The following is a 25,213-nucleotide window of genomic DNA, read 5'->3' as shown; positions in this document are numbered from 1 at the left end:
TAATACTTTTTTTTTTTTCATCACGGTCATGAAACACTAGTAAATACGCATCTGGGAAAAGCACTGCCTGGCTGCGCAAATTTCTACGGCAGCACTAGGAATGCTGCAAATGAATAGAAATATTGAAGGTTCTTGTATAATACCTTAAAATACACGTAAATGTTAGCTTCTGACTACCGTAAGGAACGAAGACATCCCTACTGCGAGCACAATTATGTCTGTTTGCTGTCAGTATGTCAGTTGCGAATTCTCTGATATCCTGCTTAGCAGTGAAGCTCACAGTCAGCGCTTGTCTTCATCGTGGCTTTCTGTCATTTTTCTGCTTTCGCGCTGTGCGCATTATCGAAGAGCTCACAAAGACAGAATAATAACGTAATCGACCTCATCATAATAATCATAATAACGATCTCATCGTAACTTGTTGGCGCCACACTGCAAGCAACAGGTATTACCTGGCAATGAAACAGGCATAAATAAAACGCATACAAATAAAGAACTTCCTCAGCACATACTTGAAACCTAAACATAAACTAACATGGCCCAACTTTTCATCCTAACGTCTAAAATCTGTGTAAACTCTTCTGCGCAATAACTTTTGAGGACAATAAGTATGCAAGATTAGGGATGTACGGTAATGCCTAAGTCATTTAGCACTCCTCTCCGGTACAAAAGACAACACTCCATAAATGAAGGTGACGATTTAAATGGCGACTAAAAGAAAATATTAAGTCGAGCTAGATCCATAGAGTATTCGCCTTGAAGACGACGATCGTTTTCTCTGAGCCAATATTTCACTTTGTTTCATAGAAAATTACCGTCGAAAGTTCCGCAGATGCTTTTTCAATTTGAACCGCCCACGCCATAGCAGAGGACATGACTCATGTCCATGTGACTTCACTCTATGTTGTTGTTACACAAAAACACAAAAATCAAGTTCGTTCAGTAACAAGGCAACCAATATAGCATAGATTACTTGCGAATTTAGGTTAACTTGAAGGTTATTACGCTAAAAGTGTACATATACCATTTTAACATATATCCACAAGTACATCCACCGAGATAGCGAACCTGCTTTTTCCACGTGCACGAGGCGCATAAAAATAACGAAATAAGTACAGAGATACTTAAATCGTAACAAAACCATAAAATGAAGTCCATACTCCAGCCGAAAGTGTCGCTCGGCATGCGTGGTATTCATGACGAACAAATCAAAGCCTGTCGCTAGGCGTTCATGAACATCTTTATAGCCAGGCAATTACAGCCGTCTTGAGCGCATCGCCCTTATCTTGTGTGACTTTATTTTTGTTTCCTTCGCATTCGGTGACGCAAGGCACTGACCCACGCAGCGCTCTGCGCGCCTTTCCTCCAAGGTGCACGTGTACGTAAGCACCGGCCGCCGCGCACAGACGGTGCTGGCGCTATCCGCCGGAGAAATGGACGCCGTCTGGCAGCAGCTGCGCCTGATGCGCGTACGGCAGAACTCGTACAAGGACTACTTGGACGACCATCTCGAGCTGCTCGGTTCACCCCCGATCCGAGACGACCGGAGCTTTCGCGAGCTTTTCGACGCCGAGGAACGGCTGTTGCACGTCCTGCGGGCTGGCCTCTTCAGAACCCAGTCGTGGTTTCCGCTGCGCCAGTTCCAACAGGTCAGTGTGGAATGAAAAAAAGAAATAAACGGTCGTCAGTATCGCACAAAGGCACAGCATTGAAAGCCATATGTAGCAAGGTTCAGTGCTGAGCTTAAGGCATCTGAATAAGCGGGCAGGATAAGGAGCAAGCCAGCAGTGTTGCAGTGATCGCATTATATTCCCACCTCGGTCGTGCACAAGACGAAATCGGAGAAAAACTGTCGGCGTTGGTCAGCCTCCGAAGAATGGATTACATAAACTTAGTTTGGCGTTCACCACGGCGTGGTATGCACGCAGGTGCTCAGAAGGAACGCTAGTACGCGTTTGCACAACGCTCGCGTCAGCAGTGGAAGCCAGATCGCTTCCCTAGCTCTGACAGAACGGAGTGAGCGGGACGTGTTCCGGTTCGTCCAGTTGGCTACGTCGCTTTTGGAGCCAGATGGACTTCGTCATCTCTGCAACCCTTTCAATTCTCCAAGCTGTAGGCCGTGCTTGCGTCGTTGATAACAGGTCGTGAGCACAATGCCGACGGCGATGGTGCATATAGCGTCAGTACAATTGCCATCGCAACGAATGAATGAATAAACCGTTTTAAATGAAAACGACAAGGCTCCTAAGCCTAAGTGGGGAAAGGGTGGGGAAGAAAGAAAACCGCCAAATCCTCCTGGAAATGCCGATATCTCTTTCAATTTCGTTGAAGGCCAGGAGGTGATCTCGAGTCCCAACCTGCGGATTAATCCATTCGTTCAGTGTTGGTATGGTGGCTGCGTAACTGGGGCTAGCACTGCTGAAAGCAGGGCATTCCCATAGGAGATGGCGTTTGCTCGGTTTCGTTGGTGCTTTGCAGCAAGAGTAGTAAAGCACGGAATCAGGCACTGCACGAGTGCATGCTTTGTGTCACTTTGTGTCACCACTTGACAGTCACTGCGATTAATGTTCGCGGAGCAGCGCGACGCACTCGGTTTGGATGATTAGGAGTGTTTGGCCAAAGCGGTCCAGTGGGCCTAGTGTAGGGATTACTGGCTGGCTATCGGTCAAAGTGTGGAACCGGGAAGTCGGCGCGAGTTTATCTCTACCAAGGTGGCCCGCCTCTAAAATGGCCAGGAGTTCAACAGTGGTCACACGAGGAAACGCTTCTCCCAGTGATCCCTCTGTACTGTCCGTCGCACCAGTGTCGAGCCATGCACTACAATTGCGGGCCTCGTGTGAGTAGTGCTGGCGCGGAATGCTGCATCAGTGCAGAAACGCGTCGCAGTAAGTGGGTCACAGGATTCCAAGTACTGTCTAGCGTAATGCTGTCTTCACTCTATTTGCCGGTTAGGATCCATTCGCTTTAGCAAGGGCTTCCGATCTGTGAGTTCAATGTCTTTCCAGGGTGCTAGGTAGTCGACACTGGGCACTGGGTCTGTGTCGGGAGTGGCACCACTTCTCATTAGGAGAGCTCTGCTTTGATCTGTGCTGTTTCTGCTAGGACTGTCACGCACTTCTTAGGTTTTAACTATGACGGTCATGGTAGGCATTCGTGCAACAACAAAATCTGGCAGTATCGTCCGAAGGGTAAAGCATTGAAAGCGACAAAAAGGATTAGGCTAGCACTGAAACTCCTCTGGCAGAAGTTTACTTTCAGTTCAACTGCACGCAGCTATATGGCAAGAACCCTATACTCACGGACTACATTCTGTTGCAATGAAAGGGAAAGTTACGCAGGCAAAGTGCACTGAAGCGAGAGCGCTTCTGAAAAATGTCCCACATTCTTAAGCGTGTTAGTTTAAGCTGGCGAAGAGAAAACAGAGACATATTATCAGAGCAGCGAAATAATGCAATGTACACCCCTGGCCGCTAAACAAAATTTATTTCTTCTTATTATTTATTTCAAAATACTGCAGGCAGCAATGCTGCCCTAGCAGGAGAGGGTTACATCAAGTGCAATGACAGATTTCACAAAGGAATCTACATTTGCACAATCAACAACAGACGCTGGCAGACAACTCCACTCTTCAATTGTGAACGGAAAAAAAGGCTTCTGAAACATTTTCGTCCTCGCAAAGTACGGGTGGATAGCATTCAAGTGATTAACTCTAGAAGACCTGTGTTGTGCGCAGGAAAGATAAGTTTCGCGTGGGAGACCGATTTTGTTCTGATAGACCAAATAAAGCATTTTTAGTCTCGCAATCTTTCGGCGGACACGGAGGGCTTCCAGATTCAGTCGCTGCAACATGTCAGTAACAGATGAAGAAGACCGATAGTCAGATACAATAAATCGAGCAGCGAGGCGCTAAATTCGTTCTACTTATGCAATATCTTTAACCTAGTATGGGTCCCATACTGCGGAAGCGTACTCAAGGACTGCTAGAACCATAGTGCGGTATGCCTCGAGTTTAACACTTGACGGTGAGTCTTTTAGTTTCCTGCGCAAAAACAAAGTTTATTAAACGCTGTTGTACAAACGTTCTTCAAATGTTTGTCCCATTTTAAGTTGCTTGTGATAGTTAGTCCTAGATATTTGACAGACGTTACCGATTGAATAGTTTTATTAGCAATTTTGTACGTATGAGACAGTGGCTTTTTCTTTGTGGTTATTGTCATGTTGTTTTATCAAAATTGATTTGCATACCGTTTCGTTCGCACCAGTTCGCGAGTTTACAGAGGCTATTGTTCAGTAGTGTTTGGCAAGAGGAGCTATTGACAACACTATACATCACGCAGTCATCAGCGAACAATATTACTGTAACAGAATGATCGATGTTAGAAGCAATGCCGTTTACATAAATTAAAAACAACAGAGGACCAAGCACTGAACCTTGTGGAACCCCAGACAATACCGGCAGATCAGTAGACCTAACACCCGCACACTCCACAAACTGTGCGCGATTACTCAGATAAGCCTGCAACCACAATATCAATGTCTCAGGAAGCCCGGCATCCCTTAATCTGTCAATGAGTAAAGTGTGTGGCACACGATCAAAAGCTTTTGACCATGTCAAGAAAAATGTATTTCAGCGGAGCGCTCTTTGCCTACTTTCCCGGGTTTGACATGGCTGCTGCCTATCTGCTCTTGGGTCGGTCGCTATATAATTTTGGATAGGGGTTTATATATATATATATATATATATATATATATATATATATATATATATATATATATATATATATATTGCTGATCTAGACAGTGTTGGTAACGTTCCTGAACTTAGAGGGACAGTCCCGGCTTTTGTGTAAAGTCCCAAGTCCCGACTTTATCCTGCCGGGCGGCCAATTGTTCCGACTTTATTTCTTTTTTCTGCTGAATAGCAATCATAAAGGTGGATTTTCTTCTTATCATACCTGCCAGCTCGGTTGCACATTCCTGTCTTTTTTCTTGTGCTGCATGGTGATAAATGTAAATGACATTTCGTTTTTCCAATGGTTATAGTTCTGTCGTAGGCCCTCACTGTTCGCTATGCGTCTATCTGAATTGGCATTCGGGTTAGCTAGGCAATTACTGCACATTTCTTGTAAATCTCGACATGGTAGAACTAAAAGAAATTGTGAAACTTCGTTGCACAAGTAGACTGGCAGCCGCTGGTAGTTGCAAGGTCAGTTATTATGTGATTAGATCACCGAGTCGAACTGTGTCTATTTAAAGGTATGAACATTTCTCGCATGCTTTTTGATTATTTTACCTCGTCAACTTAAGTGAACGAGCAATAAATGGAAGCATAAATGCGATATTTTCACCATCCCATTCACAGTAGACGTAACGTACTAAAGCACACCACGTCGCTCAGTCAGCCACACTTTTCCGACTAAAGATGATCACTCACAGTAAAATGCTTTTCAGACACGGCATTCTTCAGTAGGCATTGTTTAGCACCACTTTTATGTGCAGAACCTGTGTCCTCTTATCGGATAAAATCAGAATACCTTTCGTTACAGCCTACGTTATACAAGAGCAGCGTCCTCTTCTGTCGCGGCGACTAGAAAAAAGTGCTTTCTTTTCACTCTCTCGTTTTTAATATCAACACGCACGTCTCCTCCTGACGGTATGCTCAGATATTAAATGGTGCATAATTTTATAAACTTATAATGCATGACCGCGTATTCTAAGAGCCCCGACTTTGCGAACAATTTACTTAGTTGTTCATAATGGTCGGTTAGTACTTTTAACAAACATGCTTTCTATAGTGCAGACAATGATATACACTTTCTTTTGTTGCGAATGCCGGGATGTTGAAAATGCGGATAGTAACGCTGAGAAATTCTTTACAATGTTCGCAAACTATTGGAAAAATATTCGACATTTGATTCGCTTCTGACCTTATTCGATTGCCATTCGATTCGGTTTAAAAAGAGCACGCGTAGTTGTGCACGCATCTACCAGCCGTGTGCTACAAGAGAACGCGAAATTACATATGCTCCCGCGAGCACAACGGATTACATTTTCCATGCTTGTACGCCCGCTGTATAGTTCGCCACATCACCATCAACAGTATTGTTTGCCACATCAGTACCTGCAGTATAGTTTACCACGTCAACAGTAGCATCACTGCATTGAAACTATGAACGGAAACAAATAATTTTTTACTCTTTCCTGATCCGGCCTGTCATCGTTTGTCCGGAGGTCATGGCTGTCCATCCAGGGCCTTCAATACCACGCGCGCTCCGCAATTTCAGAGTCCATGGTCCGGCTTCTGCCGAAAGATTAATGGCCTGCGTGACCATGCTGCGGCAATGTGCCCTGGTCCAAATGCGTGCGACAGGCGCGTCGCCTCTCACTTACAATTCGTCTGCTTTCTCGGGTTTCGTGTGGTTCGAGAAATAATAGTGCATTCGAATCGAGCAGGCGATACGGTCGGCGTCTCGTCCTGATTTGGTCAACTTATCGTGATTGAAAAACGCACTGTGCAGAAACACAGATATCAGAGCGCAGTATCTTGCAGTTGTGAAAGCAGCTGATGAGCGATCACCTTGCTCTGTCACCAGAGGTTACTGCTCTCTCACTGGCCAACAGAACCCCTTTAGTTGTTTGCAAGTTGCGTCTTTCTTAAAATGTCCAAAAACACGCACGTCACCGCGCCTGGCTTATGTTTCCGCAGTGGTCATAAGCATCGCAGAATAGAACAATACTCGTGTCATCAATGTGCACGTATTTGAAGCCGCGAGAATGGAACGTCAGCTATACCGTACGATCTAAAAGCAGCAGTAGTGGTCGTGCGCTGAAAACATTGTAGGTCGATCTTTCGTGTATGGTTACACATTTGATTTGGAAAGCGGGTATAGTCGGCTCATTTGAGTGCTGTCAGGTACGCGACGTTATATTCGGGTGACACAGGGACTTGCTTTCACGTATCAATAGTACCGCTATGTCTCGGCTCTTTTAGATGACCCCGTCACTGCGGCCCTCTGACTTGTGGTTCCAGCTGCTACAGAAGCACCTGGTGGACCATGTGCTGCTATCTCCCGATGACACCATGGTGGCGCACAGCACGGAGATGCTAGCCGAACTTGACGCCTTGCTGAGGGACTACGCCGACAGGGCCGAGAAGCTGCTAGACGCCGTTGCGTGGACCCTAGTGCAGACCTACCTGTGGGCCATGGTTTCATCGCCGAGTACAGCATACGGCAGCGGCAGCGTCCTGATCGGTACCCTCTTTCATGTGCACCAAGCCTGCGAAAAGCTGGTCGACTCGCGCCTAGGACTACTCCGCGCTGCTCCACGTATCGTGTATCGACACACGTACACGGTTAGTGCGTACCCCGCAATATACGCACAGGCCTTAAGGTTCGCTAATGTGTTGATACTGGCGCTTAGCAGCCAAAGCTTCCTCTTCGGACGAAGCTGTATCCTTGGCATTTGAATTTAGGCACTACAATGTAACGGAAGAAGACGTTTATCTAGACAACCACTGCACTGATTATGATGAGCTTTGATTCTTCTAAAGAACAAACTCTAGTGATTGTAAGAAGCAGAAAATGTTTTTGGAGTCATCAGTGTTATTATAAAGAACAATTTTACGTTTAAAGATTTCTGAAACCAAACTGCAACTTACGGCTGAGCAACTCCACAATAAAAAAAAAAACAAATTTGGGAATTCTGTAAACTGCGTAAAGTAATACAGTTGAGCTCTTCTACAACCAACGCCTCTACAGCAAAATGCCATGATTAACAAAGGATTGACTGTCCCGGCCGAATTCTCATTTTTCATGGGTATCGTGAATGCCTCTGCAGTGAAGACAAATACAACGAATTCCCCTGTACAACGAAGGAATTTAGGCGTCTCCAACGGCTGATTTGTTGCTATAGAAGCCACACCGAGGTGGGCAGAGCGCGGCTCGGTGATCTCGCAACGCCGCAGTGGATGACAACGTGACGATGTAATCGTAACTGCTGACCGATGGCGTTTTTAAAGCCATCAAGTGCAGAAAAAACGCGAATGTGAATGAAGGCGACAGTAAACGAACCATAATATTGACGGGAAGTGAGGCGATAGCGGCATGGGACGCTCTCATCATTTGTTGGCGCAGCTCCTGACTTTCTCCGCGGAACATGCTATGAACCTCGGGGCATTAAGACTGGCCGCAGTCGCACACACTGACAGAAGAAGTGTGCAAACGAAAAAAAAAAATATTAGTGACTTTCTTCACAATACTGCTCCTAAATTCGTTTTAGATATATGTTTTCTGTGGCTGAACGTGCTTGCCCGGCCATATTGTCAACGGCATGACGCTTCAGCTTTACAACGAAGTGACCTGTATAACAAAGGATTTTGGAGGCCTCCAACACTTCGTTATAATGGCGTTTGACTATACAACTAAGGTTGACAAAATTCATGTATTAGCCCTATGCACCCCTCCGAAATATAAAATAATTTCGGAGTTGGACTTTCGGAAAGCCGTTGTGAACGTTGTAACAAAATCACGTAAGCTGAAAATTCATACATCAAACTTATGCGCTTTTGGTGCTCTAATTAAAGCACTCAATTTACAGAACTGCGATGTCTATTGTTGGTGCAGTCTTACAGTTTTGTAAACAACACTCTTCTAGATTATTTTTTGTGGGCTTGCCAAATTTTTGTGAGGGAAATGCAGGCCTTACATAAAAGTTTTGCTTCCAACAGTCACTGAAATTTACCTTCCTCTCCCAATGTAGCAAATTTCATTCAGATCAGTTCAGCCACTATCCTGTCAGAGCATTTCTGCATTTTACATGTATTTAAATAGGTGGCGCTGGAGTTGTCACCGACGTGAAGGCTTTGCGTTTTCTGCCGATCCTTGAAGCCGTTTACAGATCCTGAGTTTGCTTTGCAGCGGCAAGATTTCCTCGCGAGCACCACGGAATGCGCAGCCGCTTCGTTGATTTAGTGTGAGCGTTCCCTGAAAGTATACGCTTCGGTTAATCGGGGCATTTACTGACAAAGAGATTGAGAAATGCCGGGCAAATTAACTTTTCTTCTTAAATCTTGTTAGGTAGCTGTAAGGCTGAACGCAAAACGAGCGCACACGGCAGGGCTAATTCTTTGAGAACGATCCATTTCATTCGTCCTTCCTTACGATCCCTCGTGCCCAATGTGTGGCACCGCAACATGAGAGCCAATGGCGAAGCACGAAAAGGCTCAGAAATCAAATGGATCGTTGCATAGTACCACCTCCGTTTGGCTTTCAATGCCATCGTATGCTTGTTATGTGCCAGTGTTGCATGAAAACGGCGTTTTAGACGTGGCTCTGGCGCTTACACTAGACCAGTATGACCTACCGGAGTCCGTTTTGTCCACGTTATTCCGTTCTTATGGTAAATTCGCGTCGTTGTTCTGGTTCTCCGAATGTGATCGCATGGCGTTCAAGATCCAAGTCAGAGAAAGCAAGCGATTCCCGAAGGGCGAGAGAGAGAATAAACATTTTTATTGGGTAAATGCAGGCGAGCCACTCTCCGTTAACGCGGGCCGAGGGAGAGTCCCGGTGATGCCCGACTGAACGCGGGCACATCACGAAACATTACAGAGCACGTTTTCGGCACTGTAATAGGATGCTGTCACTGCTTGCCTCTCGGCTCACAAGTAGAACTGAAGGCGTAGCTTACAAATGCATATGCTGCCGCGTCACCAATATAGACGTGAAGCACAAACAGTACAACAGCAGAATTACAAAACCCCCTTAACGCCCGAGCCAACACCGGCAAAAGCGCCCTGCCGGAAGCTGCATAGCGCTCGCGCGAACGGAAACTGGCTGGATCGCGCAATCGCTCCGTCGATGAGGAATTTCTGGACGCTCCAAGTCGTATATCAGCAATCTCAAAGAACCAACTCAACAAAATTACTACCTATGGAGCGCTCCGAAACCGCCACCTGAAGTCACTATTAGAATCCACCGCTCCCAAACACTCTGTCGTTGGGCTAACGGAGGCGGCAAATCTTGCGTGTCACAAGCATTATTGCAGTGAACAGGGTCGCACGTGCCAATCGATTCAGGTAGGGCAGCCTGGCGAGATCATGGTGCACTTTAGCAGTTCGTACGTTGAGCGGTTCCACACTGTAAACACGCTCGCGTGTCGTCTATCCCACTTGTCGTCTGTCGCGCGGCATCTGTAAACGTCGAGACATCCAATCTCATGCTCATGCAAATTGAGTTACGTTCTGTCTGCGCACTGCAACATACAACGCATATTGGCGATCAGGGAGTACATCGACTAAACCTGCAAACTTCTAGATTGCGCACTCTCGCTCACCAGTGCATGTACAAGCGGCACGCGAACCCATGTTCATGATCATACAGCTTGTGACTTAGAATCGACAAATAGTGAAAATCAAAGAATTGGTACGGTGCATCACATCATACCGGCCCTGGATGGCCGTGCCCGATCTTCTTACGATGAGCGTTTCTTTAAGCAATACTGCGAGTGCAGTGGTGTAGCTCTGTATTTCTTTCCCACACGCTGCATCTGTGCATTTCAGACCCGCGGCCGGATAGACGACATGTTCACCACGATCGCAACAGCGGCCAAGGAGAACATCGCTAGTCTCCGCTGGGCAGGCGACGACGCCAAGGCGGAGGCCGTACGCAAGCTGGACTCGATGACGCGCGACATCTTCCCCAACGACGTCTTCTTCCACAAGGAAGGTCGGCGATCGCTGTACGAAGCATTCGCTCCCAAGGACCCTGAGTCCAGCTTCACCGTGCGCTTCCTCGAGGCCAGCGCCGTCCTGCGCGACTTCCTGGCGACCGACGCGTACGAGGACGTTTACCGGCGGCGGATGGGCGAAGGCGGCGCGGCGCTGTTGTCCTACGAGTACTACAGGAACATCTTGCGCGTGTCGTTGGACGCGCTCGAGCGCCCGCTGTACACCGTAGACGGCACGGACGCTATGAACTACGGCGGCCTCGGGTCTTACGCCGCCCGCGAGTTGACCCGCTCGTTCGACCCCGTCGGCAGCACCGTCGACTCGACGGGCACTTACAGGCTCTGGTGGGGTCCCAACGTTTCAAGCGGGTACTTGAAGAAAATGTCGTGCCTGAATAATTGGACGCGAGAAGCCGTCCTTGACGGCACGAAACCCTCGAGCAACCGTCCGGTGTTCAGCCTCTTCCCGCACGTGCCAGCTGTGGAGACGGCCTACCGCGCGTACAAGCACGCCTCGGAGAAAAAGAAGACGGCGGACGGGCTGCAGTTGGCCTTGCTCGGGCAGCTGTCGGGCGACCAGGTCTTCTTTCACACCTACTGTTATGTGCTGTGCGCCACCGAGGAAGGAAGAGGTGCCGCTGAAAACGCCTGCAATGTACCACTGGCAAACTTCGCAGCGTTCGCGAACGCGTTCCACTGCCCGGTCGGCTCGCGCATGAACCCGAAGGTCAAGTGCACTTTCTTCGAAGACGACGGTTGAAGGCGCATTGTAGCTAGACTGCGACACGTTAGCCACGTGATCGCCATCGTGTCGTCCAACATTTTTCCTGTTTCCTTATGAGGCCGCTCAAATGACATCTTGTTATTGCGCTAAAAGTGCTAGCTTATACATGTTCCTGCTCGACGCCTGCGTACTGCGTTGAAGCACACGAGAACAGCCATTACGCGATTTATTGAATCTCGCCGATTTGCTTCGAATTCTCTGTAGCTTCTTTTTTTTCTGTTCATCATTTCACATACAGTGCCACTGACGGGCAAGTGCCATCTTGCCGTGTTTATCACGTCGGCATTGCATGGGACATTCTTAGATGTACTAAATTATTCGTGTAACTGGTGCGCTGTAGTGAGTGTCAACATATACTCTCGTTTTGTTAACGCAATATTTGTTGTTTCAATATTGCACTGGGCGCACGACACTTCTGTTTATGTCGGCAGTAGCTTAAAGGAAGAAACGTATTCTATGAGACGCAAGTGCTTTGAGTTTTGTTTGTGCTGAGGCTGATGGATTGATTGCAGAGGCTCTGAACCACTTCTTTAAAAAATTAAATTATGGGTTTTAACGTACCACAACGACCATCAGTTTATGAGCCACGCCGTAATGAGGGACTCCGGAATAATTTGCACCACCTGGGTACCTGTAACGTGAACCTAAATGTAAAGCCCAGACCACACGTACGCTCGCGGACGCGCGCGAGCTCGCGTCCGCGCGCCCACGCATGCGCAGACAGTGCGGCACGGCTCGTAGGCGTCGAAACGCGGCGCGATCTCGGTGAACAGCTGCGCTCTGTTATCGCGCGCTTGGGCTTCCTCGCGTCGGCGCGCCTGGCTACGCAGCTACGGCGCGGTACATTCAACTCTCAGCGACGCAGATTTATATTGTAACGTACAGTTTAGTGACGGTACTTTAATTACTTTACGTTGGGCGAACTTGTGCCAGACAAACAGCTAAGCGAGAGTCTCACTACAACGTCCACAGTCTTTTTCGCAAGAGTTCGGCACCTCTTCTTCTTCCCCCGTGTCCCGCGCAGATGACACGTTGCTCCGATCGCACGTGCCTTGTGAGCCCGCGTTGCCCGCTTTACTGCCGCTATCTTTCGCAGGTAGCAGTTTCAACTGGACGAGCGCAGGAGGTGGCTTGCGCACGTAATTTGAAATCATCTTGTGTCATTTTACCCTTCCAAGAGTGCGTCGTCCCGATGCTCATACAGAAGGCGGTGGTTTCTAGGCTGTCATTCGCAACGCTTGTAGGCGGAAGCAGATATTGTCTGCCGTAGTATGGTTTCATTCGGATGACATGAACTATTTCTGTTCGATGCCGCCGTCGTGATGAGGTTACTCGACATTCTGGAGCAACTTCGTAGTCCAAGGGACGAATTCGGCGAATTATCCTATACGGGCCAAAATAACGACGAAGAAGCTTTTAGGATAGGCCGCGCATCAATACGGGAGTCCACACCCACACTGGTGTCCTGGTGCGTACTGGACGTCTTTTTGTCCCTAGTTGTATCGGTCCGCGTCGGTTTGCTGTTGCTGCTGAATGCGCTGTCGCGCCAGCTGCCGTTCTTCTTCAGCTCTTTGTGTGAAGTCGCTGACGTCATGGTAATTTTCGGAGGTCTCATCTGCAGATAGCATTGCATCTGCAGTGCATCTAAGGTTGTGGGGACGGTCCGACGAAAAACTAGTTGGAAAGATGTCATCTTAGTCGTCTCTTGCACAGCGGTATTGTACGCGAACGTTGCGTACGGTAGTATCTTTTCCCAAGTTTGGTGCTCCATGTCCACGTATATTGACAGCATATCAGTCAGTGTTCTGTTTACCATTCCTGTGCGGATGATATGTGCGTCAGTTTCATAATGGACTGTGTCAAATGGGCAGTAAATATGGTTCCTCGGTCCGTGATGAGAACTTTAGGAGCGCCATGCCGTAGTACTATGTTAGTGACAAAAGAAATCAGCTACTTCAGTGGCCGTTCCCTTGACAAGAGACCCTATCTCGGCATATCGAGTTAGGTAGTTGCAACTACGATCCAGCAATTTCTTGATGACGATGTGCGAAAGGGGCCAAGTCCATTCCCACTTGTGCGAATGCAGTTTCCGGCAACTTTATGGGTTTTAGGAGACTTGCTTGCTTGAATGGTGGTGTTTTACGTCTTTGGTATGCCCGGCAGGTTCTTGCGTAGTGTTGCACAGAATTCAATAACTTTGGCCAGTTAGTACTTCATGCGAATGCGTGCAAATGTTCTGCTCACTCTTAAACGTCCTACTGATGGGTCGTCGTGGCAGGCTTCCAATATCTCGAGTCGGGACTTTGAAGGTACGACGAGCACAAATGTCTCTGCACTATGTTCAAAATTTCTTTTGTACAGGACATTATTTCTCAGGACGAACGACGACAAGCTGCGGACAAAAGCTCATGGAATGTCGACAGGATGTCCTTCTAGGTAGTCAATGAGCGGGCGTAACTTCGCGTCAGACGGCTGATGCTGCGCCATTTGTGATGTTGTGGCAGCTAATAGAAATGGGCAATCCTGTCCATTTTTCGCAGGTCTATATTCCGTGAATTCAATTTGTTTACGTGAAAAGCAATCAACATCACTGTGCTTGTGACCGGACTCGTATACGATCGTTATATCGTACTCCCGCAGCTGCAGACTCCATCTTGACAGCCGTCCAGATGGGTATTTGAGATTCGCCAGTCAGCACAACGAATGATGGTCGCTGATAGCTCGAAATGGTCGGCCATATAGGTATGGTCTAAATTTGTTGATGGCCCATATCACTGCGCGGAATTCTTTTTCTGTCTCTGAGTAGTCCACCTCGGCCTTCGAAAGTGTTCGACTAGCATACGCAATGACTCGTTCCGCTCCATTTCGCCGCTAAATGAGGATGCCACCGAGGCCTAAATTGCTTGCCTCTCTGAATGGCCTCTCTGAATTGCTTGCCTCTCTCTTGTTGTATAGCATGTAATACGTTATTGTACTTATTCCTATCTTGGCCCTGTAAAGAGCTGATAGTATGTTCAAATAAAATGAATATCAGTTTCGGCTTCCTCGTCAAAGTGAGCAAGAACTGAATGGTTCGGAAGACGCTTTCGGAGCTCATTGAAAGCAATCTCCTGCTCATTCAACCAGACGAAAGGCGTGTCTTGACTTGACGGCGATGGCTTCTCTCTCTTGGTGACACTCGGTAGGGATGCTGGCAAATAGGCCGCACTGATTCGTCGACAATTATCCGATGTTTGGCAATAGATTTCCGTCGGACTTTGTATGACATTGAAAAACATTCGTCGGATTTTCGCATGAGGTTCTCTATTTGTTCTTTTTGTCTGGGCGATAGACCTGGTTCGATGACGATGGCTGCAAGGACAGAATCCACATCTTAGAAATTCGATGGTGAAATCTCTGGAATGCTCAGGGCTGTAACTTGGACGAAGTTATTAAGGCTGGCAAGACTGTTTCCCCCTGCGACATGTTGCACCTCATTTCCAAAATTAGTGATGAAAATGTTGGCACATCCGCCACGCAGCTGAAAAAAAGCCTCTTGCCATGCAGATCCCTTTTTCAAGTAGGATACTGGTGTCGCTGTCTGAAATTCCTTCGTAGTCACTGAAGGCCTCGCTCCTTACTGCGACGGCTACGCTGCATCTCGGAGGAAGCATCACGTCGTCATCGGTAATCCAAAGGGCACAGAATTTTTCTTCAGCGTTGAATGCTGCGACAGCGTGCTTTGTTGAAAAGGAAACACATGGTTCCCGCAAGTTGATTACAGAGCCATTATCCTGCAAGAAGACCATGCCAATAATCAAGTCTCTTCATCATCATAATCATCATCATCATCATCATCATCATCATCATCATCATCATCAGCCTGGTTATGATCCACAGAATCCACATCTCTTGAGCACTCGCAAACCACGATAAACTAGCGACGTACGTGACGCCTCGTTTTCCAATTCTAGCCGTGCAGTTGCCCGTCGAGTCACTCGTGTCCTCCTGCGGTGCTAACTTGTGGCCCTTTCCAAGGAGTCAGCACTTTCTTCATTTTCCTTGCAAGCTCACTACTTACTACCGAGTAATGTGCCCCTGTATCCACTAACGCGTTCACTTCGTAACCGTCAACAAACACACGTAAATTGGAAGCAGCGTCGCTCTTACAGTACTAGTTTCTGAGTCTCTCACCGTCGTTCGGATTCATCGATGGACGTTCTTCTCTTTGCGCGTCGGCAGCGGCCTTACCTCCCGAGGTCGCTGACTGTAGTTTTACCGACGCGGACTCTGTGAACAGCGTCTTGGGGAGCATGATAACGCACGTGGGCTCGGTTACCGGTACCTCAGCGGCGCTGTTGATCGAGGTTGGTGCGGCTGATAGGCGTGTTCGGAGCTTTTACGAGTAGACAGGTACTCTTCAAATTCAAATGAACGCTCACCATTTCGTGGGCAATGTGCGTTCACTGGAAAACCACGAAGTCCTGCCTAGCGATAGTGGCGCATTCTGTACAAGTGGCCAGCCTCACCACAGTGGTTGCAAAGAGGTATTCGGTCAGGAGTGCGCCATACATCACCCTTCCTAAATCTTTGCTGGAGTGGCGACAGCGTATTTAGAGGCATCGCACTGTTCATAGAGGAAGTGGCTGCGACATCAGCACGCCCGGGAGTTTGCCGCAGCACACCGACATATCAGACGCTCGGCTGGCGCACTAGTGGCGCTTGGGGCTGCGCACTGAGCTGTGGTCCCCGGACCGGCTGTCTGACCTCTTCGCGAACCACGTCTGCCAGCGAACAGAGCGTGGGAGCGTTCTGGTCAAGCCGTACCCTCTCAAGCTCTTATCGCACTACAGATCGCACGAGCTCCCGTATCGCCTCCAGGCGGTTTCCGAAGACGGCTGGAATTGCGTCTACAGAGGTGATGTTCATTTCTCGGTCGTACATCCTTGATCGCTGCTACAACGTTCTTTCCATTGTTGTCGCCTCAGAACGAAACTCCGCGACGGTGAGCGGCGGGCTAAGAACGAATAACCTTGCGAACAGTTCCTGTTTTACACCCCGCATTAGACGGCGTATTTTCTTGTCGTCGCTCATGTTCGGATCAGCTCGGCAGAATAGGCGGGACATGTCTTCTACACACATGGCCACGCTTTCATTGTTCCGCTTTTTCTTGCTTGCAGGGCAGCTTCGGCCCTCTCCCGGCGGTCGGTAGTCGGGTAAGTTCAAGCAACTCCCAGCCGGAACGCATTCCACAAAACAAGTGCCGCTTCATGGTTTTTAAACCACGTTCGTGCGCTGGTCCTCTAACGCGAAGTAAAGTTTTAGCTTGCGCTCTCCGTTCCATCCATTGAACTCCGCGACGCGCTCAAAGCGTTCCAGCCAGTCCTCTGCGTCTTCAAATGTGTCGCCGTGGAAAGGCTGTGGCGTCATTGGCGAGTTCACTACGATGTGAGTTGGCGTGATTTGAGTTGTCATCTTGGTAGCCTTTCCGTTGGCAGCTGCTGACGCTCCGATAGAATCTGGCAGAGGGAAAAACTCGAGGGGCTTACCAGGTAGGCAAGGTCTGCTGCGTTGCTGAACAGGAGTCAATTCGGTGGGTCCGAGTCACCGTGAGTCCGGGCTCCTTTCTCTGACTCGAGAAGGGCTTGAAATCATACCCCGCACCTCCACCAGAATTGTAACCCACAGTTTAGTGACGGCACTTTAATCACTTTACGTTGGGTGAACTTGCGCCCGACAAACAGCTCAGCGAGTGAGTGAGTGAGTGAGTGTCAACTTTATTATTAGAAGGGGTAAGGGATAAGGGATACTAAGCTACGTAGGCTTCCAGGTTGTGCTTCATGATGGAGTCTTCAGCTCGTGCCAGGACCCGTGTTTGGATGTCTCGGTCGGTGCTGGAGAGAAGGGGCTCCCGTTGTTCGTCGGTGGGGGGTGGCGAGACGAGGTCGGCGGGCGGGGGGTCCTCCGGGCAGCCCCAGAGGACGTGGTTTAAGGAGGCAACGTCGCCGCACAGGCAGCAGCGTGGATCAATGACGAGACTCTCACTACAACGGCCGCAGTCTTTTCGCAAGAGTTCGGCACCTCTTCTTCCCTCGGGTCCCGCGCTGATGACGCGTTGCTCCGACCACACGTGCCTCGTGAGACCGTGTTGCCCGCTTCACTGCCGCTATCTTTCGCAGGTAGCAGTAAGAAATTGGACGGGCGCAGGAGGCAGCTGGCGCGCGTAATTTGAAAACATCTTGTCTATCATCGCCGCGCTATCTACGCCACGTATCAGAACGCAAATATGGGCCCGCAACTGAAGTGCGTGTGCGCAGCGCTTGCTTTGTGCACGTCAGGGCGGGTGTGACCGTTCGAGCTCGTATGCTCCACTTAGCCCGTGCTACGTGGTGCGGACCGGCTTTGTCCTGCACCAGCTTGACCGACGGATAGTAGCCACATCACACTTGCGCATTCTGAAGCGCTATCAATAACTCAATACGGAGAGAGGTCTGCCGAGGAGTCTAACCAGAAGCGGTCAGGAGCGGAGCGCACGCTGGCAAGCGCGCGTGCGGTCTAAGTTTCGCGCGGTTCGAGGCTCGTCGAGTGTTCAAAACTAGCCGAAATTAGCGATACCGGACGCCTACGACACCGATAAGCAGGCTGGACACAGTTTAGGTCCTACGCGGGCGACCGAGTGTGAGCTGACGATAGTCGGCTTCGTCTTGAAGCACGAAATTATTATCGAAATTCGAAATCATACGTTGGCTTACTTCAGCCTCTTAATTAGACTGCGTCAATAGATATACACAGTAGCACCAATCTAAACGCCTGATGTCAGCTATTGGCCGATAGCAGCCACGTATGGGAATCTAAGATATGACGAAATAAAGCGTCCTGAAAAGAGTGAGAAGCAGGTTTTTGTTTAAAAGATAGCTTTTGAGAAAAAGGTGACTTAGCACTCCTCTTCTGAGCTCCACGCGTCACGCACGACGGCAAAATTTGGCTGACATGTTTCACAACAGCGTATGCTATCCGCCGACTATGCTTTTTCACCAAGCATGAGGGGCGGTGCAGGGCCCTTTTAATAGTGTAATATACGGTACTCCGCATTGCCCCATTGTTCCAACATTCACTCTAACAACAAAGCGAAGGCGAGCGACACCTCTAGCGGGACAAATGTTCGTCCCAAAATTAAATTTTATAGATTTCTCCAATACTCCGCAACGTAGCCACTTAGCATTGACACAAGCGGAGCGATTGTACTCAATCCCAGTCGCTAAAAATTCTGTAGGAACGTCGACAAAAATGTGAGGTACATAATTTTATTCGTAGCCGCTGGAGAATGCGTTACAAGGTTAACTTAAGTTAAGGTAGGTTAGGTCCTAGATTCGAAATGCTTTGCGCCTTTTCTAGGGACTCGTAATTACAGACCAATTAATTGTCTCTTTATTATGATGTTAGTCGCGCTGGCTCTTCTCGCGAAAAAGTGTAACCGCTGGCTCGAAGCAGGTACAGAAGTGAAATATTGGCTGCACAAATTGTAATCAACAAAAATCTAATCCTTTCCTTATAGCTTACTTAACGTGGAACGTTGAAGATCATTTCAAACGTTGTTTGCCTTCAGTAACGTAAAAATAATTTTAATGAATTCTAGGATTTTGCGTGCCAAACCCACGATATGATTATGAAGCACGCCAGCTTGTAGGGCATTCCTGATAAATTTTGAGTGCATGCGGTTGTTAACGTACACCCAATGCACAGTATATGGGCGTTTTTCGCACTTCAGCCCAATAGAAATGCGGCCGCCGCGACCGGGATTTGATGCCGCGACCTCATTCTTAGCAACGCAACACCATAGGCACTATGCCACCTGTTCTATTCTAAGCAGCAGACAGCCGCTTCGATGGCAGCAACGCAAAAAGCCCTTTATTCAAGGCAGCAGCGTACTTTTATAGATAACGCTGCATGCTAGTCAGGCACACGTCATTCGCGGTAAAATCTTATCAGACCGCCTGGCCGATACAGAACACCACCATGGTGGGTTTCAGTAGCGTGGTTGCGTGTAGCAGTACTCGGCTTAGTAAAACGAAATTGCTCCTCATTTCCAGAAACCTCTCAGAAAACTCCGAGAAACATCTAATTCAGCAACTCAGAACTTCCTGCTTCTTACGTAATCATTTTTGCTGCGTTTAAAGAAAGCCCCCTAAACATAAAAGAACAGTTTTCGGGAGCTATCTTACGATGAATGTTGACGTTAATGTGGTTAGCATTAAAGCACTGTATTGACACACCTTATTCCAACCGCCGTAACGAGTCATCTATCAGGCGTGTATGACGCCGGGCTGCTTTCTCGCGCTTCCTCTTGGACACGCTTTGCCATCTAGCGTCGCCGTAGCAAGCCTCCCGTGTGTGAATAAATATTATGACTGCGCTGGCGATGAGATTCGTTGGGAATGCACGATTTCCACCTGTTCGTGGAAGTGAGTTGTACAGGCTGAAATGCAGTTTATGGTGTGAGGTTTCAGATAGGCAAGCAGTTTTCAGACTGGGGATGAAAACATCTGTGTCACGGTGATTCATTCGTAGAGTGAGAGTCTTCTTACCGCGTGAAACCACTGGGTGCGAGCCGTTTTGTGGCGCCTCAAGCGCACGACGGAGAACAACGTGCCTGCTCTCCCGGCTACTGCGGTGGAAAAATGGTAGTTTGTGCTGATGCGCTTGCGTATGGGTGGCACGGGTCTGCGACATGTTTGCCAGGTCGTCGACCTATGTGGTACGACAAATGCTGCCAGACGTGTCTGTAGAGCTGGGACAGACCATTTCGGCCAGTAGGCGGAGAGATGTGCAGTAGATAAGGTGAGCGTGCGCACATCCAATGTCTTCCTTGACAGCAGTTTCTAATCCTAGAAGAAGCTGGAGAGGTGGCCCATTGCTCCAGGGCGCTGGGGGCCATAAGCGCAGCTTTGAGCTGGCGTTGAAACCTCTCAACAAGACCGTTCGATTGAGAATGGTACGCCGCTGTCTTTTTGCAGGACGTACGAGAAGTTTTGTCGAGCGCGGTCGGTCACAGTTACAGTCGGGGCTTCGAAGCTCGCAATGCAGGTAGGAATAAGTGCGGCGGCAATAGTTCCTCCCGTCACAGAGGTTCGGTTCGGACCAACACGCCAATGTGTCAACGATCGTCAAGATGTACCAGAACCCTTTAGAGGACGACAGCGGTCCGAGAAAGTAAATGAGGATCGTCGCAAAACGAGAATCTGAGGGAGCAAATTTTCACATTGGGGTAGGGAAATGGCGAAGCATCTTGCTCTGCTGACAAACAGAGTAAGCACGTGGCGGCGTTCATACCGGGCCACACATAACATGCCGCAACGATATGTTGAGATGCGCGAACACCGGGATGCGTTAAGCGATGCAGCTGTTTAAAGACCAGGTGACGCTGGGCGATATAACCGTATGATCGTGCGAGCATGGCAACTGTGTATTCGCATACAATAGTGCAATCATAATTAGGGATGTGACCGTCTTAGGTTTAGGTATGAAGACTGCGATGAGGCGGAAAGGGCGAAACTCGCGGTCTTGTTGCTTGAGGTCGGCAAGTTGGGGAAGGGTGAAGCCATCGATCCGTGTAATAGAGGGCACCCTACTTATAAGGTCAGCTAGGATGTCGTGTGCGCATCTACCGTGTCGAATACCAGTGCGAAACTCAGCAACAAATTCCGAATGTCGCGTTCGTCGGGGAGAATAGATGGTTCTAGATGACTAAAATGCGTGAGTTAATGGCTAGTGATAAACTAAAATAACGAATTCGCGTCCTTCCAAGAACTGGCGGAAGGGATTCACGTTTACGTAAGCGGCGAGCAGCTCTCCACCGAAAGCGATGTATCGCTGTTTGATTGGGAAAGTTTTAGAAAGAAAGAGACAACTGGTTTCCTCTGGCCGCTAATTAGCTGTTCAAGCGTGCTTCCTACTGCACAACCCAAAGCATCTACCATGACACTCGTAGGAGCATCGTTCTCCGGGTGGACCAGGAAGTGGCTGCAGGAAAGTACTCCTTTATGCGACGAAGGCGGCGTCGGCAGATTAAAACCACTTGAGGGAGGTTGCATGCTCTAGGTGCTGTGGAACTGGCAGCGCAGGACAGCGGCGCATTGAGGAATGAACCTTCGATAACAGTTGTCGAACCCAAGAAATGGACGCAGTGATTAGGGACGCGGAAAGCCTATGATGGCGTTCACTTTGTCGAGGAGGAGACAAATGCCGTTGCTTTCGACCAGGTGACCGAAGAATTTCCCAGAAGCGTATACGACGATCTCGCACATTTTGGGCTTGATAAATAGGCCATGTTCGGCAAAACCCTTGAAAATAAGGCCATGATGTTTCAGGTGCTGGCATGAAGAAGAGCTGGCGACAAGGGCGTCATCAGCATAGTCCAAAACAAAGGGCACGCCGCAACGACTGACGTCCACAAAGCGCTGGAAGCTGCGCACGCTGTTTCGTAGCCCGAAGGGCATGCGCGTGAACTGAAAAGGCGAAATAGTGTGGCAATAGCTGTCTTATGAACATACTCCGGTGCCACAGGGATGTGATGGTGGGCTATCTAGATAAATGTACAGTTTCGAGAATGTGGAGCACCGACGTACCTTGATGGCAGAGTCTTGTATTCATTAGTCACCAACCACCGTTCGCGTTCGACCCGCCACCAAGAGAACCAGCTCCCATGCGCTACATATCGAGCTGCAACATGAAGACCAAGGGTAGCCCTGACCCCTGATTTTATGCGTGCTGCTTGCTATTTTAGGTGTTTTACCCGTTCTCGGGGAAGCGCTTCGCATGCTCACTGTAAGATGCGGAGCGCCACTTTGCGCATTCGTATCCCGCAAGAACGCAACTGACAGCTCAAAGCACCGAACGGTGCACTTGTGTAAATTGGCAGGTACACCGACCACTGCTCGTTCGCATGAGATATGATGCTATAGCCACTCATCGGTGACATCAAATAATGTCAGAACATATCAAAACAGGTAGATTTTTGTGCGTGTAAGCACCGTTGCATCACTCTGAATCGCACTGATATGAGTGACCACATATATTCGAAAACAGCGGGCGGGAGACTAGTACGAGAGCGTTATGCTGCCTACTTAGCATTTTTTGTATTCTCTTCATGCACACAATATCTTCCGTAAAGTGGACATAGATGAGGACTTTGGGGGAAGGCGTAGTTTTCTCGCGTAAACGCCGGTACCAGTATAGACACCGTTGGCAGCTGAACTACGCGATTGTTTACGCTGCTGTATCGAGGGGCGTATGCTTACGGCCCATTTCGGATACGAGGCAAGCAGTGCTCCTCGGAAGCTAAATAATGAGTCTGCATGACAATATGCGGAAATAAACCCATGTTCGTAGTCGAATTTAATTTAGGGAAGTGCCGGTGAGTGCGGCGGGCAGCTTGACGTCGAAAATGGCAACGTATTTATGTCGATATTGCTCCGTTTCGTCGCTTCTCGCGTTTCATGTGTGCACTGTACGAAATAAGGAAGAGTTTGTTTCAAATCGGTATGGTCAAAGCTGAAGTGCAGAAGTAGTTTCATTCATCCTGATGGCTTAATTAGCTTCACGTAAGTCGCTCAGGCCCGCCAGCAGCATACGCATGAACTACGCGACTGTGACCTTAACCTAGGCGTAACCTTGGCTGAAGGCGATCGGCATCGGCTCAAACTGTGTGTACGCATGGCGAGGGCTGAAGTTCGTGCAGCCTACGTCTGCAGGGGACACAACTTCTCGCGACAGCAACTTCTCACGCCTTGCATCAGCTCACGATCGTCGATTCCTCCCCGCAGGGGCGTCTGCGCAAGCAGGCGTTTGGTGCGTTGCGACACCACGTACCCGAGCACACGAGAGTTGGACCCTCCCGCGTGTAGCCGTGCGCGGCTTAGCCGTGTCTGGGGAAAAGGGGATCCTGGGGGTTGAGCCGATGCTGGGTGTTTGGACCTTTAAGGCCCCCCGGCGGAGGCAACACACCTCTTCGGCCTCGGCTTCACATAGACGGCACCTTCAGACTGACCCACCTGGAGGAAATCGGCAGTCGCCTTTTCCTGTCCTCTTCTCCAATCTTCGTCTTTCTCTCCCACTTTTCCATCTTTCCTGTCTTCTCTTCACTTCTTATTACTTCCGTATTTCCTGGCGGCAAGGGTTAACCGTGAGTTATATATCCTGCCTTGGGTATATATATATTAGGTTATAGCGGCGATGCATGGCTGGCGTCTGCAGGTATTCTTCCAACCTTGTAGCGTCCCCTTGTTGGGCTCGGTGGTGGGTGGCCACCATCGCCGCCGAACTTTCCTGCTCTATATGGCAAATAACTTTCCTCCGCTACCTGATCACTCCCTGAAGAGGGGGCGCACCGATGAAACATTCACTTTCTTGATGCAGCCAAAACAATCCTTTCCAAAGTACCACGTTGTACATAGTCAGCACGATAAGAAAACAGTCAGAATGATCTCACCATTTGTTGTAGCGAAATCTCTCACTGAAGCAATTGGCCCAGGCTATAAAGTAACGAAGATGGGAAGTGGTGATCTTCTTCTCGAACTTCGCGACAAAGCGCAATATGACAAACTCTCGAAACTTGTTGCATTTGGGGAAATTCCAGTCTCAGTGGGCCCACACAGATCCATGAACACAGTGCGCGGGGTCGTCTCAGAAGATGACCTTCTCGAACTGAGTGAAAGTGAACTACTAGAAGGATGGTAAGAACAGAACGTTGTCAAAGTGCAAAGGATTAAAATAAGACGACATGACAAAGAAATACCAACTAGGCATATAATCATAACTTTTGGAACCAGCATTCTCCCTGAATCAATAGAAACCGGCTACTGCAAACTTCGTGTTAGACCGTACATCCCAAATCCGCGTCGATGCTTCAAGTGTCAGCGTTTTGGGCATGGGTCGCAAACCTGCAGAGGACGTGCTACTTGTGCTAAGTGTAGTTCTTCTGAACACGCTTCTGACATCTGCACTTCACCAAACCACTGTGCCAACTGTGAAGGAGATCACCCCGCCTACTCGCGATCGTGCCCCTCGTGGAAAAAGGAGAAACAAATAATAGAACTGAAAGTCAAACTAAACCTATCTTTTCCAGAGGCACGTAAGCGTTTTTCACTCCAAAATCAGTCCAGTCCTTCCTACACCGATGTGGCGCGCCGGGGGGCAGCGCTACATCTTCAGGCGGCCGCGCAAGTCACACGGAGTGTGACGGCGGTTACCCCATCAGCCCCCCTGGCGGGAGCAGCCACGGCTCTTCCGCCCCCTACCACGAACGGCCAGCAGACCTCCGAGCCTGCTGGTCCCAGGGCCACTGCTCGTGCAGACAGGCCCGAAAAACCCCCGCGCGTGCCCGCTGAGCGGGCGTCATCCAGCGCCTCTGACGAGGCGATGGATATAACAAAAACTTCTCCGGCGTCTCAGACGCCGAAGGAACGGCGTTGCTCCCTGGAGCGCAAGAAAAAAGAAATACCCCGCATCAAGGGGCCTGGAAAGGTCCCTTGAGCCAACCTAATTCATATCTCGTGACACACAGCACATAAACACAGACAATATGGATACACAAATGTTACACTGGAACGTGAGAGGTCTGATCCACAACCTCGATGATATCAAAGACCTCTTACACAAATACAATCCAAAGGTGCTGTGTGTTCAGGAGACACATCTTAAATCCACGCAAACAAACTTTCTTAGGCA

The 25,213-nt window shown here is 48.9% G+C and overlaps 2 protein-coding genes across 2 annotated transcripts; both read left to right on the top strand.

Annotated features, from left to right (window-relative positions):
* Positions 1-1,284: 1,284 nt before the first annotated feature.
* LOC126524168 (uncharacterized) lies at positions 1,285-8,858 on the top strand. Its single transcript, XM_072286956.1, has 3 exons — positions 1,285-1,649; positions 6,992-7,354; positions 8,832-8,858. The coding sequence occupies exons 1-3, from the start codon at positions 1,434-1,436 to the stop codon at positions 8,856-8,858; spliced, it is 606 nt and encodes a 201-aa protein (XP_072143057.1). The 5' UTR covers positions 1,285-1,433.
* Positions 8,859-10,574: 1,716 nt separating this feature from the next.
* LOC140216471 (neprilysin-1-like) lies at positions 10,575-11,957 on the top strand. The gene has a single exon (XM_072286800.1). The coding sequence runs from the start codon at positions 10,580-10,582 to the stop codon at positions 11,483-11,485; it is 906 nt and encodes a 301-aa protein (XP_072142901.1). The 5' UTR covers positions 10,575-10,579; the 3' UTR covers positions 11,486-11,957.
* The last annotated feature ends 13,256 nt before the right edge of the window (positions 11,958-25,213 follow it).

This window comes from Dermacentor andersoni, chromosome 3 (genome assembly GCF_023375885.2).
Source record: "Dermacentor andersoni chromosome 3, qqDerAnde1_hic_scaffold, whole genome shotgun sequence".
NCBI classification, from domain to species: Eukaryota; Metazoa; Arthropoda; class Arachnida; order Ixodida; family Ixodidae; genus Dermacentor; species Dermacentor andersoni.
The sequence above is the reverse complement of the archived record's forward strand: the minus strand, read 5'-3'. Positions and strand labels throughout refer to the sequence as shown.

Excerpts from the sequence above, each read along its gene's own strand:
- LOC140216471 (XM_072286800.1), top strand. The coding sequence starts at position 10,580 with ATGTTCACCACGATCGCAACAGCGGCCAAGGAGAACATCGCTAGTCTC.
- LOC126524168 (XM_072286956.1), top strand. The coding sequence starts at position 1,434 with ATGGACGCCGTCTGGCAGCAGCTGCGCCTGATGCGCGTACGGCAGAAC. Across the intron at positions 1,650-6,991 it reads CGCTGCGCCAGTTCCAACAG|ATGACCCCGTCACTGCGGCC; the intron begins GTCAGTGTGGAA and ends CGGCTCTTTTAG. Across the intron at positions 7,355-8,831 it reads TGTATCGACACACGTACACG|GTGGCGCTGGAGTTGTCACC; the intron begins GTTAGTGCGTAC and ends GTATTTAAATAG.